Source organism: Oncorhynchus mykiss, chromosome 10 (genome assembly GCF_057628025.1).
Source record: "Oncorhynchus mykiss isolate SJ-2025 chromosome 10, ASM5762802v1, whole genome shotgun sequence".
NCBI lineage: Eukaryota > Metazoa > Chordata > Actinopteri > Salmoniformes > Salmonidae > Oncorhynchus > Oncorhynchus mykiss.
In genome coordinates, this window is record NC_143031.1 from 50,386,281 (window position 1) to 50,405,488 (window position 19,208).

The window sequence follows — 19,208 nt, forward strand, 5'->3', positions numbered from 1 at the left end:
TGGAATAAACCATTTATCAAATACAACCACTGACTGTTTCCTCATTGCTGTTGGTCTAAAATGGCAACTCAGCTTGTATACGCATGTGCCAATTGAATCTCAGTAAGGAAACAGTTTGGGGCCATACATTATGCTAGTAGGTTGATGACAACAGAAATGAACTGTGAAATATTTTAGGGTATGAGAGGAAGAGACATTACAGGCTATCCAAAAGAAAACTATTCATCCACAAGGTATCAGACAAAAAGCAAAATGTACAACAAGTAAAACCTGCAAAAATAATTAATGTCTCATGGTGATCTGCTGTATTATAGCCGATATTGATGACACTAGACAAGTCAAAGACTGTCAGTATTATGGCTGCTTAGGCAAAAATATGTTTCCGTGTAGCTACAACAACATACAGTAGCCCACCCAAATACAATGTGTCATGCTCTTCGTGTTACACTTACCCAGTGGGGCAGCTTAATGTCAGGTTAATGACAGTAAGTAAACAACACTGAAATATGAGAAATGTATATATTTCATGGAGAGAGGGGGAGAGACAGAGATACATTCTCAGAAATACAATTCATGTGTTTTCATGTACAGTCATGGCCAAAAGTTTTGAGAATGACACAAATATTAATTTTCACAAAGTCTGCTGCCTCAGCGTGTATGATGGAAATTTGCATATACTCCAGAATGTTATGAAGAGTGATCAGATGAATTGCAATTAATTTGCCATGCAAATGAACTGAATGGCCAAAAAACATGTCGACTGCATTCCAGCCCTGCCACAAAAGGACCAGGTGACATCATGTCATTGATTATCTCGTTAACACAGATGTGAGTGTTGACGAGGACAAGGCTGGAGATCACTCTGTCATGCTTATTGAGTTCGAATAACAGACTGGAAGCTTCAAAAGGAGGGTGGTGCTTGGAATCATTGTTCTTCCTCTGTCAATCATGGTTACCTGCAAGGAAACACGTGCCGTAATCATTGCTTTGCACAAAAAGGGCTTCGGAGGCAAGGATATTGCTGCCAGTAAGATTGCACCTAAATCAACCATTTATCGGATCATCAAGAACTTCAAGGAGAGCGTTTCAATTGTTGGCAGCAGGCAGGTGTGAGTGCATCTGCACGCACAGTGAGGCGAAAACTTTTGGAGGATGGGCTGGTGTCAAGAAGGGCAGCAAAGAAGACACTTCTCTCCAGGAAAAACATCAGGGACAGACTGATATTCTGCCAAAGGCACAGGGATTGGACTGCTGAGGACTGGGGTAAAGTCATTTTATCTGATGAATCCCCTTTCCGATTGTTTGGGGTACCTGGATAAAAGCTTGTCCGGAGAAGACAAGCCGCCTCCAACATCGTTTTAGAGAATTTGGCAGTAAGTTCATCCGGCCTCACAACTGCAGCCCACGTGTAACCACACCAGCCAAGGACCTTCATAGCACATCCGGCTTCTTCACCTGGGGGATTGTCTGATACCAGTCACCTGGACAGCTGATGAAACCGAGGAGGATTTCTGTCAGTAATAAAGCCCTTTTGTGGGGAAAACTAATTCTGATTCGCTGGGCCTGGCACCTCAGTGGGTAGCCCTATGCCCTCTCAGGACCACCCATGGCTGTGCCCCTGTCCAGTCATGTGAAAGCCAAAGATTAGGGCCTAATGTATTCATTTAAATTGACTGATTTCCTTGAATATGAACTGTAACTCAGTAAAATCATTGAAATTGCTGCATGTTGCATTTATATTTTTGTTCGGTTATATTTTGATATGCATTTTGCATACAAGCGTTCCACACCACGGTTAATTCCATGTATGTTCTCAACACACAGTACCTTTAAAGCTAATTGTTTTGAATTGTCCTTGGGTTCCACTAAGACCCTCCATTTATGAACACACACTCTCTCGTTTTAATTTGTGAATCCACATTCCTACAGAGTTCTTGCAATACAGCATTGTGATTACAATTCTAAAGCTGTGACCTTTAAAATGACACGCACAGAAACACACACCTCTCAAAATGTCCCAGTGAGTGGATGATGACCATATTAGGTGTTTGTCAGAGGGACTAGTATTTGGAGGAGAATGACTCACTAACCGTCACTTGGTGACAACCCCTCCCCCTCCCCTCCCCTCATCCCTCCCCTCCCCTGTCACTAAACTTAAACAAGAGAGGGGGAGGGAGAGGTAGAGAGAAAATGGAAGAGGGAGTGTCGTGTTACCCATAGGTGTCATTAGACTTAGGTTTCCGGGGTTGCAGCCCTGAATGTTTTTGGTCCAGACGCAACCTTTTGATGGTCAGAGAATTTAGAAATTCCAGGCTGTATGTCTGATAGTTGTAATAGGTGCGTGTCGGTGGCAGGGAAGTCTGGCTCTATATAATACTGTACACTTTCTTGAATTTATTCTGGATTTGGAGACTGTGAAAAGACCCTGGTGGGATAAGTGTGTGTGTCAGAGCTGTGTGTAAGGTCACAATGCAAACAATTTGGGATTTTCAACACATTAATGTTTCTTATAAAAATAAGAAGTGATGCAGTCAGTCTCTCCTCAACTCTTAGCCAAGAGAGACTGGCACTCATAGTATTTATATCAACCTTCTGATTACAATTAAGAGCAAAAAATGACGCTCTTTTTCTGGGACAGCTGCAGCTTAATTAACTAGATCTTTCCTTGCCGCACTGGACCACACGACTAGACAATAATCAAGATTAGACAAAACTAGGCCCCCAAGAAAGTAGTCCTCTCTGTTTAGATCACATACACTATCAAGCATTTCACACATATTATTTAGATACTGACTGTTAGCACTTGGTGGCCTATAGCAACACCCCAAAAGAAAAGGCTTTAGATGTGCCAAGTGAACCTGCAACCACAACACTTCAATAACACTTGGCATAAGATATTCTCTAAGCATTACCGGGATATGGCTCTGAATATATACAGCAACACCTCCCCCATAAGCATTTCTGTCTCTTCTATAAATGTTATATTATTGTATTGCTATTGGTGCATCATCAAATTAATTATCTAAGTGAGTCTCAGAAATGGCTAATATATGAATGTTATCTGATGTTAGCAAGTTATTGATTCCATGAACCTTATTTATAAGGCTACATATATTAATATAGGCTATTTTCAGCCCTTTCCTGGGTAGCTATCAGAGATGGACTTACTATTGAAAAGGGCAGGGCCACAGAGGGTGGCCCCTCCCTCGGTGGCTGCTCAAGCACCCTCCTCACTGGCTCAGGCAGTGCCTCCTGGAGAGAGCGAGAGCGAGAGATTAGAGGTCTCCTCAGGTTCCAAAAGTTGGAGCCCGGAACTAAACTAAACGGACCCAAGGACATTCAGACCCAAATCCGAATGAACCCAATAATTTTGACAATTTTAAGGGGACCCAGACCCAAACGGACTCTAGAACAATAAAAACCGAACCCGAATGGACCTGAGGAGAACCCGACCTAGACCCGACAAATTATTTATATATCCGTACACTAGATGACTGATTGGGGGCTCTATGTTGAAGCCAACGTGCCTCTGTCTTGGCACTCCCTCACCATTGTACATTTTTGGGGAATCTACAAACGTTTATTTCTCATTTGTTTTGCCACATGTATTATATTACAGACACCTTAATGCAGGGGTGTCAAACTCAAATACCCAGTGGGCCAAAATGTAAAACCTAAACAAAGTCACGGGCCAACATTGAACAAATTAACATTTTAATATGGACCCAAACAAGTTTTGCTTTAACATTGAATATGGAACAAGCATCGCTTATTACCATACAATATATAATTTAATAGTGGAGACATGCAAAATCGAATTTCAAATGAAAAAACACATCAATGGCATTCATTTATTAAATAAATAAAATGTAAATAAAAATTGTATGCCTCTTTTCTATTTGCAGCCTTCTGATTTAAATACCAAAATAAACTTTTTCCACTGGCTAATAATTTTACAAATAAAATGATAATAAATCAATCAACCATTCAAGCCCATGCCTTGTAGCAAGAAAAAGTGCATAAAGAAAACGTTAATTATTGCACACTGGTCTAATCTGATGTGCCCAAGCCAGATACCTGACATCTCTTCTTGGATGCTAGTTCATCAATGTCTGGGCTCAAGCTCTGAGCTGAAGAAATCCTTAGTATCGAGCGAAGATGTTCATCAGTCAGACGTCTCCTGTGAGTTGTTTTGGTCATCTTCATCGAGGAGAAAAGTTGCTCGCATAGATAAGTGCTGCCGAACATGGAGAGCATCTGAGCAGCTTGGGTGCGGAGCTGAGGCATTGTGTCAGGGATGAACCGTGGAAACTGTGCGGCGCCCACAGCATCATACTTTGACTTCAGCGTGTCGTTGGAGTTCAATCAGCTCCATTTGGATGTTGGTTGGTGCATTTTCCACATCAACTGCGAAGGGATTACTAAGCAGTTCAAACTTGCATTTCTGGGCATCGAAGTCGGCAAATCGCCGGCTAAACTCAGCGGCGAGAACACTGAGTTTTTCAGCAAACTGTGCGCATGGGAACACGGCGGTAGAGATCTGCGCTTTTATGGATTGGCAGCAGGGAAAATGGCAAGGGTTTCCTTGCAGCATCTGATTCTCCCACAGGCACAGTTTAGTTTTGAAGGCCCTCACTGCAGCGTACATGTCTGTGATGATGCGCCCCCGCCCCTGAAGCTGCAGGTTCAGCGCATCGAGATGGCTCGAGATGTCACAGAGAAAGTCCAGCTCACACAGGAACTTTTGCTCCCGGAGCTCTGCTGTATCCTTCCCTTTGGTTTCCAGGAATTGACATATTTCCTCACACAGCTCGAAACATCTGTTCAGTACTTTTCCTCTGCTTAGCCATCTCACCTCTGTGTGATACAGCACGTCTGCGTATTCCGAACCATACTCCTCCAGAAAAGATTTAAACTGGCGGTGATTTAGACCTTTGGCTCTTATAAAGTTAACTACCTGTGTTACTGTGGTCATAACATGTTCCATCTTTAGGGCTTTGGCACACAGTGCTTCCTGATGTATGATGCAGTGGGCCGGGCGGATTTTGCGATCTCTGCTGCCACTATATAACTAGCCTTTACAGCAGCCTCGCTTTGTGATGTGGCTTTTTTAAACATATTCTGTTGTGAAACCAAACTTCTTTTCATCTCCTCTACTTTCTGGCTCCTTTGAGTCATGTCCAGGTCCTTGTATTTGTCATGGTGTTTCGTTTCATAGTGTTGTCTAATGTTGTACTCCTTACTTACAGCCACGTTGACTCCACAAACAAGACAAACAGGTTTGTCTTTTACATATGTAAACAGATATTCTGCCTCCCACTTGTCCAGAAAGCTCCTGTTTTCTGCCTTTCTTTTCGCAATTTTTGGGAAGGGTTAGCTCGCTGACAGTTGTAGCGTCTATGTTGCTATGACTACTGTCACAGAGGAGAGAGCGTTTCTGGGTCCTGTCCTGATTGGCGTGCGAAAACAGCAGAGCATTATGGGATTCGTAGTATTAGTGGTGAATGCGCTGTATAATACCGGCGGGCCAGCTCTAGTAGTAATTTGGTATTGTCCAAATTTGGCCCACGGGCCAGAGTTTGACACCCATGCTAATGCATGCTTTTAAATTATATTACGTGAGCAAAACATACAAATAAAAAATGATTATGATTATTTTTCTCCCCAGTAAAACAAAATAAATACTTAAATGCATGTCATTGCAAACTTGAAACATTTAATTGAAATACTGTAGAAGTGAAGACCTTTAAGAGAGAGAGAGCGAGAGAAACCTGATTTCAAGCCCGGCCCTTCCCCTCCCTCCCTCCCGAAGGGGGAGGCCAGAAGAACCTGTTCTCCTGGTAGTCCTTCCCCACTTGGGACTCAGACCTGGAGCAGCACACACAGAAACACAACCACCCACTGTATTCAGATTAGACTGAGAGAAGACAAATAACCTCTACATCACAAAGGGCTGTCCAGTTTCACTCAGACCCACAGACAAACCAACGCCAACCGGATCTAAGATGGTGTCGGCTGGGCTACAGATGCTGGGCACTGCCCTTGGGATCATAGGCTGGATTGGGACCATCATTGTTTGTGCCATGCCCATGTGGAGGGTCACCGCCTTCATCGGCAGCAACATAGTCACCTCGCAGACCTCCTGGGAGGGTATCTGGATGAGCTGCGTGGTCCAGAGCACGGGCCAGATGCAGTGTAAGGTCTACGACTCCATGCTGGCCTTGAGCTCTGACCTACAGGCTGCCAGAGCTCTGACCATCATTGCCATCCTCGCCGGCATTTTTGCCATTCTGCTGGCCGTAGCCGGGGGCAAGTGCACTAACTGTGTGGATAACGAGGCGTCCAAGGCTAAAGTGGGTGTGGCATCCGGGGTGGTGTTCATCATTGCCGGAGTTCTGTGCCTGATCCCTGTCTGCTGGACGGCCCACAGCATCATCCAGGACTTCTACAACCCGCTCCTGGTAAGCGCTCAGAAGAGGGAGCTGGGGGGGGCGCTCTACGTGGGCTGGGGGGCCGCTGCCCTGCTGCTGATTGGAGGGGGTTTGCTCTGCTGCAACTGCCCCAAGAAGGATGAGGATTCCTACACCGCCAAGTACAACAAGGCTCCTCGCTCCGAGACCTCAGCAACGTCCACTGGAAAGAACTTTGTCTGAGTGAGGAAGAGAGAGAAGAGAGGGAGGGAGTGAAGAAAGGAATATATGTCTGTTTGCCATGAGAGACTGTCTGATCCAGCTGTATATATGTGTATTCTGAGTCACTATGGTGCTTCTGTATTACGAAGGTTTGAGGACGATATTTATTGGTGATGAGCGAAGAAAAGAACCACAGTGACTAAAGATTCCATGTAACTTAACATTGAAAGAGAATCACACCCAAAGAGGAACTGAATTCCTTTAAACCAACCCCATGTAGTCTGCAGTTTTGTGTGTTTTGTATGTATTTTTGTGGAAATATGTGTGTGTGTGCCTTTACACCTTTTGGCAGTGTGTTTTGTTAATTGTTTTATCCCAGCAATGTTTGTTACAATTGTACATTATTATTTATACATGTTATTGTTAAAGGGATACTTTGGGATTTTGGCAATGAGGCCCTTTATCTACCTCCCCAAATTCATATGAACTTGTCTCTGCGTGTGATTTGAAGGAAGTTGCTAACTAGTGCTAGTGCAATTGCTAACTAGCTTTAGCGCAATGACTGAAAGAATGTGAGTATCTGATAGCATGCGAGCAGATACCCACAGACTTCCATTAATTGTGCTAACACTAGTTGTTATTGGCTGTGGAAGCCTCTAACTTCCTTCATACTGTACACACAGAGACAGAAAATGGTATCTTTGATTTCATCTGACTCTGGATAAGTAGATTAAGGGCTAAAGATAAAGTTTCCCTTTAATATTGTAATTTGTATTCATCTTTTTTAAAACACGTATGAGTTACAGTAAATGGTTTTGAAACTAAATAAATATTTTTCAAATGAATTTGATTTTTTCATTCATCAACACCACATTCAACATGAAACTTATTTTAGCACTATTTCTATTAGATACATGTAACTGGCAAGTAAATATTCAACTATGCCCGAAAAACAACATACACCTCCTTTTGCCCTCAGAACAGCCTCAATTCGTCATGGCATGGACTCTACAAGGTGTCGAAAGCATTCCACAGGGATGCTGGCCCATGTTGACTCTAATGCTTCCCACAGTTGTGTCAAGTTGGGTGGATGTACTTTGTGTGGTGGACCATTTTTGATACACAAAGAGAAACCGTTGAGCATGAAAAACACAGCAGCGATGCAGTTCTTGACACACCCAAACCAGTGCGCCCGGCACCTACCTCATACCTCGTTCAAAGGCACTTAAATATTTTGTCTTGCCAATTCACTCTCTGAATGGCACACATACACAATCCATGTCTCAATTGCCTCAAGGCTTAAAAATCCTTATTTAACCTGTTTCCTCCCCTTCATTTATACTGATTGAAGTGGATTTAACGAGTGCCATCAATAAAGGATCATAGCGTTCACCTGGATTCACCTGGTCAGTCTACAGTATGCCATGGAAAGAGCATGTTTTGTACCCTCAGTGTATTTCTCAGGTATTCTTCTTTCGACGTACTATGTAAATGACTGGCTATAAGTCATAACCTAAGGGAAGTTGCTTTGCGTGCATCAACTAACGTACATTATTTCCCTAGTCAAATAGCAAAGCAGGATCTTTGGGAACCATTTTGTACAAAGCCTGAAGAAAATGAAACTCACTCCAATCCATTAGTATTGATCTTGAATTCAAATTGTTTGGAATATTCAAGATTACCCAACCAGTGTATTGTAGTTTTGTCTTTTTGATATATACTATTTTTCCTCCATGCACCTGGAAATACCATAGTCTGTGTGAAGTACTCTTTTTTTTAAGTGAACAAAGCCTGTTTGCAATACAATAGAACTTGAGAAGGATCCATTGTCTTGACTCACCCATCAGGTCTAGGTGTGGCACAGCAAAGGAGTATGAGATCACGTGATACTGATAGTTCCAAACTCATTCTTTGTTCCAATAGGGAGCTTTAACTGCAAACAGGACAGGGGGTTGGGGTTGTATTTGAATAAGTACAACACTGCATATAATGATCAGAGAAAAAACTGTGTCTACAGAGTCTACATTGAAATGCCAGGTGATGTTTGAGACAGAGAGAGAGAGATGGGTTGAGTGGAGTCAATTGTAATGAATATGTGACTACAACCGGTGTATTTTTAGCAGAGTAAAAGTGAGTGCGGCAGTCCTATTCTCAGACTGCAAAAGTGAATTGGCACTAAAATCCGTAAGAGTCTATTGACGCACCGGTGCATCAATCTAAGTAACATAATAAAAAAATCCCCATCAAAATCTGTCAATTTAAGCTAGAGATAATAATTATTTTTCTGTTAATTGGCTGCGTCTCAATCCACTACATTCGCCTATGTCAGCCTTCCGCATCTGCCTTGGAAGGTGGGCGAGCTACAGCTGTGTTTGTCAGACCATGAGATATCCCGAAAACGTCTGTAGTGCCCGAAAGGTTTGACCTACAAACTATTATGACCACTCTATGGAAAGGGGAGACTCTCAACCCCCACAAGTGTCAGGTAACACATACAAACAAATTAAAGTATGGAGGTAGTTTTGTGCCAAGTTAAATATGTGTCCAATATATATATACATATATGTACATTTCCTGAGCTTTCTTATATCTCCTAGATTTAGAACAGACACTTCGAAACCTTATTCCTTATGATTTATTTTTTTGACTGTCTTTTTTGCCATTTATGAATGTGTCATTCAATGCGTTTCTAAGGGCTGTAGTAGTAAAGGCCAAAATCAATATTTTATCAAATCATTGTTTTATATGTTTTTTTGATACCTAAAGGGGTCCTAAAATTCTAAATTAATTGATACATGGTATGACCATCTTTAAAACATTCCATATGTTAGCTTAGCACTTAGTATATAGTTAGTAGGTCAAAAGTTCCCAGATGTCGTTCTAAATTTGCCAAAATGCAAAGTATAAAAGCAGTGGACGCTATTTCCGTGCCTATAAAAGCCCATAATGCAATTCTTGAGAAAATGGGCGTGGCTTCACAATGTTTTCAGGTTTGATGAAAATGTCAGAAAATATGCAGCCAAAGTCCGGCGCGAGCGGATACAAATTCAATGCTTTAACTAATTATGACAAATGTTAAGGAATGTAATAAAGTAATGACTTTTCAAATAAGTTACATTGCACTTCATATTAGCTGACAATTTGTTAGCTATGCTATCCTTATGAACCGCATAGCATTACAGCAGTATGTACCAACCGGTATGTTAGCTAGTTACCTAACATTAGTTGGCTACTAATATATTAACCTTACCAGGCAGTATATTAACCATATGCCATCTAACTAACTACCCAATGTTTATTGACTTGATTATTCACGTCATTCTTAGCTAAGTGGTATAGTCCTCAATGGACATTGTTAATTCTGTCTATCTTCTCGTCTGAGTGTGCCAGAGCACAGAATATCTGACGAATTTACAAACGCTCAACACCCTGTAGAATATAGCCGGTGTCAGTAAACGTTACAGCAGCACAGTTACAGTCATCAATGCTCTGGATAACATGAAAACAGCCTAACCAGCTCTGCTAGGGTGATTAAAATTGTCAGAGTGAGATGTTCTCTCATATGTGTCTGGAAGTAGCTAGCATTGCTAGCCAACGTTAACCAGTTAGCTTGGGTGCTTGACTGCTGTTGTGAGGTCAAAACCCTCTGATCAACCCTACTCCTTGGCCAGAGCGTCCAGTGTGTGCACTCTAAATGCTCCAAGAGCGGAACACTGAATTTACTAAGGGACAATCTGAACAATGCTCTGGATTTCTCTCTTTCATCAACATAAAATATGCAACCAAGAGGAACTGAAATACTATCAGAAACATGTTGGATCATTTTGACAGCTTTTCATTTGTTTAAAACCCGTCAACAAACTGATGTCATTTGGACATTTTTCATGCCACTCTCCTCCTTTTGCCATTGGGTAGAGAGAAAGTGTACAGTTTTACAGCTAATTTCTTGCTATTCTACACATTTTGTCATGACTTATGCTACATTCAGGATATCTGAGTGAGAGTGACTAACAAAATCAAGACCCAGGGGCCCCCTGGGCATGCTCACTGTGTGCCCTGGCAGTATTCGACCATGATGACTACAAGTTTATATAATTGGCTAGACTAACAATCATTTTTTGTTGTTGTTGTTGCTGGCCCTCTAGGCAGAGTTCCTCTGTCCAGTGTCTGTGTTCTTTTGCCCATCTTAATCTTTTATTTTTATTGGCCAGTCTGAGATATGGCTTTTTCTTTGCAACTCTGCCTAGAAGGAAGCATCCTGGAGTTGCCTCTTCACTGTTGACATTGAGACTGGTGTTTTGCGGGTACTATTTAAGGAAGCTGCCAGTTGAGGACTTGTGAGACGTCTGTTTCTCAAACTAGATACTCTGATGTACTTGTCCACTTGCTCAGTTGTGCACCGTGGCCTCCCACTCCTCAATCAATTCTGGTTAGGGCCAGTTTGCAATGTTTTGTGAAGGGAGTAGTACACAGCGTTTACGAGATCTTCAGTTTCTTTGCAATTTCTCGCATGGAATAGCCTTCATTTCTCAGAACAAGAATAGACTGACGAGTTTCAGAAGAAAGTTCTTTGTTTCTAGCCATTTTGAGCCTGTAATCGATCCCACAAATGTTGATGCTCCACATACTCAACTAGTCTAAAGAAGGACAGTTGTATTGCTTCTTTAATCAGGACAAAGGTTTTCAATTGTGCTAACATAATTGCAAAAGGGTTTTCTAATGATCAATTAGCCTTTTAAAATGATAATCTTGGAATAGCCGTCACAACGTGCCAATGCAGGTAACAAATGTTTTGTTATGCAGACACCAGTCAAAAGTTTGGACACACCTACTCATTCAAGGCTTTTTCTTTATTTCTACTATTTTCTACATTGTAGAATAATAGTGAAGACATTAAAACAATGAAATAACACATATGGAATCATTTAGTAACCACAAAAGTGTCAAACAAATCTAAATATATTTTAGATTTGAGATTCTTCAAAGTAGCCAACCTTGGCCTTGATGACAGCTTTGCACACTCTTGGCATTCTCTCAACCAGCTTCACCTGGAACGTTTTTCCAAAAAGTCTTGAAGGAGTCCCCAAATATGCTGAGCACTTGGTGGCTGCTTTTCCTTCACTCTGCAGTCCAACTCATCCCAAACCATCTCAATCGGGTTGAGGTCGGGTGATTGTGGAGGCCAGGTCATCTGCTGCAGCACTCTACTCATGTTTCTTGGCCCAAGCAAGTCTATTCTTATTATTGGTGTCCTTTAGTATTGGTTTAGTTGCAGCAATTCGATTCACACAGTCTCCTCTGAACAGTTGATGTTGAGATGTGTCTGTTACTTGAACTCTGTGTAGCACTTATTTTGGCTGCAATTTCTGAGGCAGGTAACTCTAATAAACTTATCCTCTGCGGCAGAGGTAACTGTGGGTCTTCCTTTCCTGTGGTGATCCTCATGAGGGCCAGTTTCATCGTAGCACTTGATGTTGTTTGTGACTGCAATTGAATGAACTTTCAAAGTTCTTGAAATGTTCCGGACTGACTGACCTTCATGTCTTAAAGTAATGATGGACAGTCATTTCTCTTTGTTGTTTTTTGCTGTTCTTGCCATAATACGGACTTGGTATTTTACCAAATAGGGCTATCTTCTGTATACCACCCCTACCTTGTCACAACACAACTGATTAGCTCAAACGTATTAAGAAGGAAAGAAATAACACTAACGTACTGTTGCATTCCAGGTGACTACCTCATGAAGCTGGTTGAATGCCAAGAGTGTGCAAAGCTGTCATCAAGGCAAAGGGTAGCTACTTTGAAGAATCCAAAATCTAAAATATATTTTTATTTGTTTAATACTTTTTTGGTTACTACATGACTCCTTATGTGTTATTTCATAGTTGTGATGTCTTCCCTTTTATTCTACAACGTAGAAAATAGTAAAAAATTAAAATAAAACTTGAATGAGTAGGTGTGTCCAAACTTTTGACTGGTACTATATATATATATATATATATATATATATATATATATATATATATCCATTGATTCTTGAAGAATATAACTTATAAATCCCTCATAGGTTTAGTTCAACTGTCACACTCCATGAGAACCCAAAATATAACCTTGTTTTATTCCAATGTTTGTAAACATTGTAAATGTAAACAAACACAGTGTAGCCTCATAACATGGTTAAACTAATAATGTTCTATCATTGATGGTCAGTCCTTGCATCCATAGCTCTGTCTATTAATCTGAGAGTGGTTACATTTCTCCAGGCCCATCCCTCAGCTATTTACCAAAACAGAGGCGGGGCAACCATTTCATCTGTGGCTTTGTCCTTTAAAGAGCTGCATATTGTCAAGATATCGAAGTGTCACCAACAGGCCTATAGCACATTTTTTTGATTCAACTAGTCAAGTCAGTTAAGAACATATTCTTATTTACAATGACGGCCTAAGGACAGTGCGTTAACTACCTTGTTCAGGGGTAGAACATATTTTTACCTTGCTAGCTCGGGGATTCAATCCAGCAACCTTTCGGTAACTGGCCCTACGCTCTAACCACTGGGATACCTGCCACCCCCAAAATGCCGCATATGGCATTAATTTTTTCACATGTAAATAGCACTTTTCAGTAGTGCTCAAACCATGCCATTCCATGAGCGCAGCATTTATTTTTCAACTCAAATCAATGAACCGAATCAGTCCTCCATGACAACAAAATCATAAGTAACGAGGAGGGGTGGCTAATAAGTCCTTCATTTTGGGGTCATGCTCAGGTAAAACAATTTGGCTAATCTATACTTCCATATTCCCCTTGAAGATCAATGACTGGAATTCTGATAGACTTTGGTTAATGTAAATATATAGTTTACTCGTATTATTCTATGTTGTAGAAAGCGATGGGTTAGAAGAAGCCTACATAACCAACCCATAAAGTAAAATTTAACATCCATATATGGCCAGCTATGTAAACTTTAACAATGATTTATCCTGCAACAGATGTCGTTCAAATGGTAACATATCTTCTTCTATTGCCTCTTAAATGGAAAGCAATCTAAAAGTAACGGAATGTAATCAGATTGTTACTGAGTTTGGGTAATCCAAAGGTTACGTTACGGATTACAATTTTGAACAGATAACTAGTAACTGCAACAGATTACATTTAGAAAGTAACCTACCCAGCCCTGGTGAATTGTGAGCAACACGACAGGCAGACTGGCCACGTTTATTAGTTCAGTGGGTGTGTATCCAATAAACATCCACAGGTGCTTTCAATCGGCTCAATTAGTGACCACACCCTGGCAGGTGGGTATATAGGTTGGGGTCTGTAGCCTCACCACAACCATAACACTGCTACACACAGGTCCTTCTGGGTTCACGTGAGGCTTGCATGCGTACAGAGAGCGAAAGCAATGGCCTCCGCTGGTCTCCAGATTCTGGGCATTGTCCTGGCTCTTATCGGTTGGCTAGGGGACATTGTCATCTGTGCGCTCCCCATGTGGAAGGTGACTGCTTTCATAGGCAACAACATTGTGACAGCGCAGATGTTCTGGGAAGGCCTGTGGATGAACTGCGTGACACAGAGCACGGGCCAGATGCAGTGTAAAGTCTACGATTCCATGCTAGCGCTCCCTCAGGACCTCCAGGCCGCCAGATCTCTGGTGATCATCTCCATCCTCGTGGCCCTGATCGGCATCCTGCTCTCCGTGGCAGGCGGGAAGTGCACCAACTGCATCGAGGACGAGGAGGCCAAGTCCAAGGTGGCCATTGCATCCGGCGTGTTTTTCCTGGTCTCTGGCGTCCTCTGCCTGATCCCCGTGTCCTGGTCATCCAACACCATTATCAGGGACTTCTACAACCCGCTGCTCACCGACCCGCAGAGGAAAGAGCTGGGAGCTTCACTGTTCATAGGATGGGGCTCTGCTGGCCTAATGCTCATCGGAGGTGCATTTCTCTGCTGCCAGTCTCCCCAGCGTGAGGAGAGTGTGTACTCTGCCAAATATTCTGCCCCTCGCTTCACTGCCAGTGGAAGGGCCCATGTCTGACAGATTAACACTTACATTGAACCGTGTTTTAATATGGACATTTCATGCTTGTGTAGTCTGAACGCGGGTAAATCTGTTTCTCAACACTTGACAAGGATGATTTGATATTTTAGCTTAACAGCTTCATTGCTTTAATAAATTATATTTTAATGCTTATCATTTGTTCTTGAATTGTAACATTTGAAGAATTTAGGCTAGGTCTCATGGTATAGTTAACTTGCGTGTCCCCCCCCCCCAGAACCACACCGGCGACAACTTTTCTGCATAACTTCTGGATCTTTACTCAATGAGCACAGTGCTTAAAAGTAACTGCAAGAAACTCATACAGACAAAATATACTTGTGCCCATTAGTAAAAGTGAATAAATAGTTTGCAGTCTAATGTAAAAAAGTTGTAACATTTTCTGCTTTTTTGACAATTTCTCAGATTGCACTCAATGTGGTAAGGATGTCTGCTATAAAATGGTATGTCTGTTCTCTAAATCAAATGGACACGATGTGACTGTCTTGAATACAAAGGGTGAACTGGTACAATTTCCCCCAACTCCTGGGTCAGTAACAGGGCTTTGGGTGACATGTAAGTTTGAATTGGGAACTTTAACTTTGAGGCAGAATTTAAATGACTTACATTCCATTAACTGGCCCTTCATCTGACCTAAATGTTTGGCATTAGTGAGACTGGTGCAGTGAGTGACTGTTGGCCATGTTCACTCAGTCACAGTTGTGACTGTTATGGTAGTCCTGGGGTACAGGCTTGGTGGCCCCTTGGGTTTGTTACAACTAACCCTGACCATTAGCTAGCTTACATTATAGCGTTAGCATTCCTAAATTAAATCATATCTATACACACTGGCTATAAACCTGTTTGAATCTTTAAAGCAGGTGATGCCATTCCAAAAACAACTTACCTCAATCGTTTGTTTAATCAGATCAGAGTATCTCAGGGACTAGCGTCTTTCATATGACGGTTGAGGACTTAACAGCATGTATACAGTGAGTCTGGTTCTAGCTTGTTCCTGATTGGAGATATTTAGTGTTACAACTATCCCCAGTTAGGACAGTGTAATCCCAAATGTATTTTTACTACCGGGGTGGCTGTCTCTCCCTGATGTGTAGATGTCCCTGCTAGAGCGTTTCCACTGTGCTTGATTGGAGCCAGGCCATGTGGGCTCTTCACTAGTTAACAGCCACAAAGTAAAACCTCTCCTGTTTCTACAATTTCTCTTAATGTTTTTATTTATTTTTATAAATACCCCCACACATTTTTGGGATATAAAGCAACCCACCTTGACTTAGTGGAAGCCAGATGGTCAAAAAGCCAGCAAAGGCCCTTATCAGGATTGTGTAAAGTACAGGCAAACATGCTGTTATCAAATAATATAGGCCTTCCCAAAGAAATGTAGGCCTAGTATACAAAATAAGAATGCAAACTCAAACAACCAAAGTCTCAAACATATGTTTATACTAGAAAATTGTTGCTTTGTGTGTTTACTTTGCTTTTGAAAATCCTTGATTTTTCTACGGTTGCCTTATATAGGCCTGTAAAGGTGGGAAGGGAAGAAAGGATGGGTGCATATGAAAAGGATTCTAACAGGGCCATATCCTAATTTGCACACATGGGAATGTGATTTTGGTTGTCAGATGTTAACTGGATAATCTACCAAGAAGGGGATTCGATTATCTAGCCCACGTTGCCCTGGTGGGAAGAGATTGCATTTGTTTCGGAACCGGGCTGCCACCCAGGCATGAGACAGGTGCCCCAATCTGTCCGATGACAAAACAAAAGTGACATGGTTAAGCACATGGAGTAATGAGGATTCTGTAATTTCACATGCAAAAGTGATTGCTTTTGATAAAACACTATCTGCCTTCCCAATGAAAACTAGTTTGAAAATCCAAACATATTTTTTGTGAAAGACGTTGTAGGCTTATGTTCTGAACAATGCACCATGTTGCCAACATGACTGAGGGGGACAGATTACTGTCTGATTTGGAATGGGCGCTCCTCCCTCACCGCTTTCACCCAGTTCAAGTCACGAGCCATAGACTGGTGCACTGCGGGTCAGCTTAATCAAACTTCCTCAGTGGATACAACTGCCTGTGTTTAGCTGACATGCTTCCAATGAATGAGCTTGTACTATTAGCCTCACAGCTTGTATCAATGATGGTTAATTATGTTAGCTACCTTCCACAGGTGACCAACACTATAGGCAGACTGGGCAATTTATTATTTTTGGAGGGTGTGTAGCGGCCAATAAACATCAACAGGTGCTTTCAATTGTCTTAATTAATGACCACACCCTGGTAGGTGGGTATATAGGTTGGAGTCTGTAGCTTTACTATTTCAGCAAGTGGTCCCCCCTGCGAAACATTGGTCCTTTAGGTTTTATGTGAATCTTGGCTGACTACAGAGAGAAAGTTATGTCCTCCGCTGGTCTCCAGATTCTGGGTATCTTCCTGGCTATTATTGGTTGGTTAGGGGACATTGTCATCTGTGCGCTCCCCATGTGGAAGGTGACGGCTTTCATAGGCAACAACATCGTGACTGCACAGACCTTCTGGGAAGGCCTATGGATGAACTGTGTGCAGCAGAGCACAGGCCAGATGCAGTGTAAGGTTTATGACTCCTTGCTAGCTCTCCCCCCGTACCTCCAGGCTGCCAGAGCTCTGGTGATCATCTCCATCCTTGTGGCTGTGATCGGTATCCTACTCTCCGTGGCCGGGGGGAAGTGCACCAACTGCATTGAGGACGAGGAGGCCAAGTCTAAGGTGGCCATCACATCCGGCGTGTTCTTCCTAGTCTCTGGCGCCCTCTGCCTGATCCCCGTGTCCTGGTGCGCCAACACTGTTATCAGGGACTTCTACAACCCGCTGCTCACTGACGTGCAGAGGAGAGAGCTGGGAGCTTCACTGTTCATCGGCTGGCCTAATGCTCGTCGGGGGTGCGCTTCTCTGCTGCCAGTGCCCTCTGCGCGAAGAGAGGGGGTACTCTGCCAAATATTCCGCCCCCAATGGAGGGGCCTACATCTGACAAGATGAACACTATTTTTACATGGCCGTGTTTAGTGCAGTACGAATTAAGTTTTTCGATTCACTTCAGTGCACCTGGACATTTGTCAAAAGGCAATTGTAATCCAATTTTGTATCTACTGTTTTTAGCTAACTGTTTTTATCTAACCGCTTTAATAAATATTGTCATTTGTTCTTGAATTGTAACATTTGAAATGTTTTTCAAGTAGGTGGGGTCTCATGGTATAGACAAGGGTTTAACTCACTCACAATCTAGTCATGATCCCTTTAATCAGAACAATATAAGTAGGCAAACTAATATATGCCCTCCATGCTTGTTTGTCTGTGTGAAGAAAACACTTTATGGCAAATTAATCAGATTTGACCATACAGACATACATCTCAAAGCCAGGAATCAGATTTGTATCTGACTTCAAACCACTTACGAAGGTGGCTTAAAATATCTGATTCCATGTGCTTTTTGGCTATTCAGACTGGAGGAAAAATAACAGATTCAAGATGGCTATGCAGAAAAGTAGAACTTGAGTCACTACAATCTGCTAATGTGAACCTGACATTTGTTTAATTCCTCAATCTCTGTCGACTTTGTTGATCATTGCTAGACAGACATTTTCAAATCTTGCCATAGATTTTCCAAGACAATTTAAGTCAAATCTGTAACAAGGCCACTCAGGAACATTTAATGCCATCTTGCTAAGCAACTCCAGTGTAGGTTTGGCTTTGTTTTTCAGGCTATTGTCCTACTGAAAGGTGAATTACTCTTCCAGTGTCTGTTGGAAATCAGACTGAACCTCTAGGATTGAAAAAATGGAATTATATACTGTATGGAAACTATTGTGCCAAAAATAAGGGGTTCCATTACATGTCAATTTCTTTTACCCCCTTTTATGGTATCCAATTGGTAGTAGTTAGTCTTGTCTCATTGCTGCAACTCCCATATACACTCGGAGGCAAAGGTCAAGAGCCATGTGTCCTCCGAAACACAACCCAACATAGCCACACTGCTTCTTGACACAACCCAGAAGCCAGCCGCACCAATGTGTCAGAGGAAACACTGGTCAGCGTGCACTGCAACTGGCAGGAGTTGCTAGTGCACGATGAGACAAGGATATCCCTGCCGGCCAAACCCTCCCTAACCCAGACGACGCTGGGCCAATTGTGCGTTGCCCCATTGACCTCCCGGTCGCAGCCGGCTGCAGCAGAGCCTTGGCTCAAACGTAGAATCTCTGGTGGCACAGCTAACACTGCGATGCAGTGCCTTAGACCACTGCGGCACCCGGGAGGCCCTCCTGATCATTCTTATATCGCTCAGATATAGGACAGACACTTCAGAACAAACTTCCTTTTTATTTTTTGGGGGGACTATCTGTTGTTCAATGTAGAGATTCTGTTGTTCAATGCGTTTGTATGCTACGAGCAATAAGGACAAATATTTGTTTACTTTAAGGGGCCAATTCTAAATCAAATAGCAAAATGACTATGCCCCCTCTTACCAATGACTTTGACTACACC

At 42.3% G+C, this 19,208-nt stretch overlaps 3 protein-coding genes and 1 long non-coding RNA gene across 4 annotated transcripts in view; all 4 read left to right on the forward strand.

Moving 5' to 3' along the window:
- Window positions 1-19,208, forward strand: part of LOC149980048 (uncharacterized) — a 242,647-nt gene that overhangs the window by 45,248 nt on the left and 178,191 nt on the right. The window lies entirely within an intron of this gene.
- On the forward strand, window positions 5,850-7,477 carry LOC110534206 (claudin-4). Its single transcript, XM_021618926.3, has one exon. The coding sequence runs from the start codon at window positions 6,006-6,008 to the stop codon at window positions 6,651-6,653; it is 648 nt and encodes a 215-aa protein (XP_021474601.1). The 5' UTR covers window positions 5,850-6,005; the 3' UTR covers window positions 6,654-7,477.
- LOC110534207 (claudin-like protein ZF-A89) lies at window positions 13,979-14,821 on the forward strand. Its single transcript, XM_021618927.3, has one exon. It carries the CDS (start codon window positions 14,035-14,037, stop codon window positions 14,665-14,667), a length of 633 nt encoding a protein of 210 aa, XP_021474602.3. The 5' UTR covers window positions 13,979-14,034; the 3' UTR covers window positions 14,668-14,821.
- Window positions 17,007-17,876, forward strand: LOC110534208 (claudin-like protein ZF-A89). Its single transcript, XM_021618928.3, is given in 2 exon segments — window positions 17,007-17,590; window positions 17,592-17,876. Coding segments are annotated over 2 exon segments (609 nt in total). The 5' UTR covers window positions 17,007-17,087; the 3' UTR covers window positions 17,698-17,876.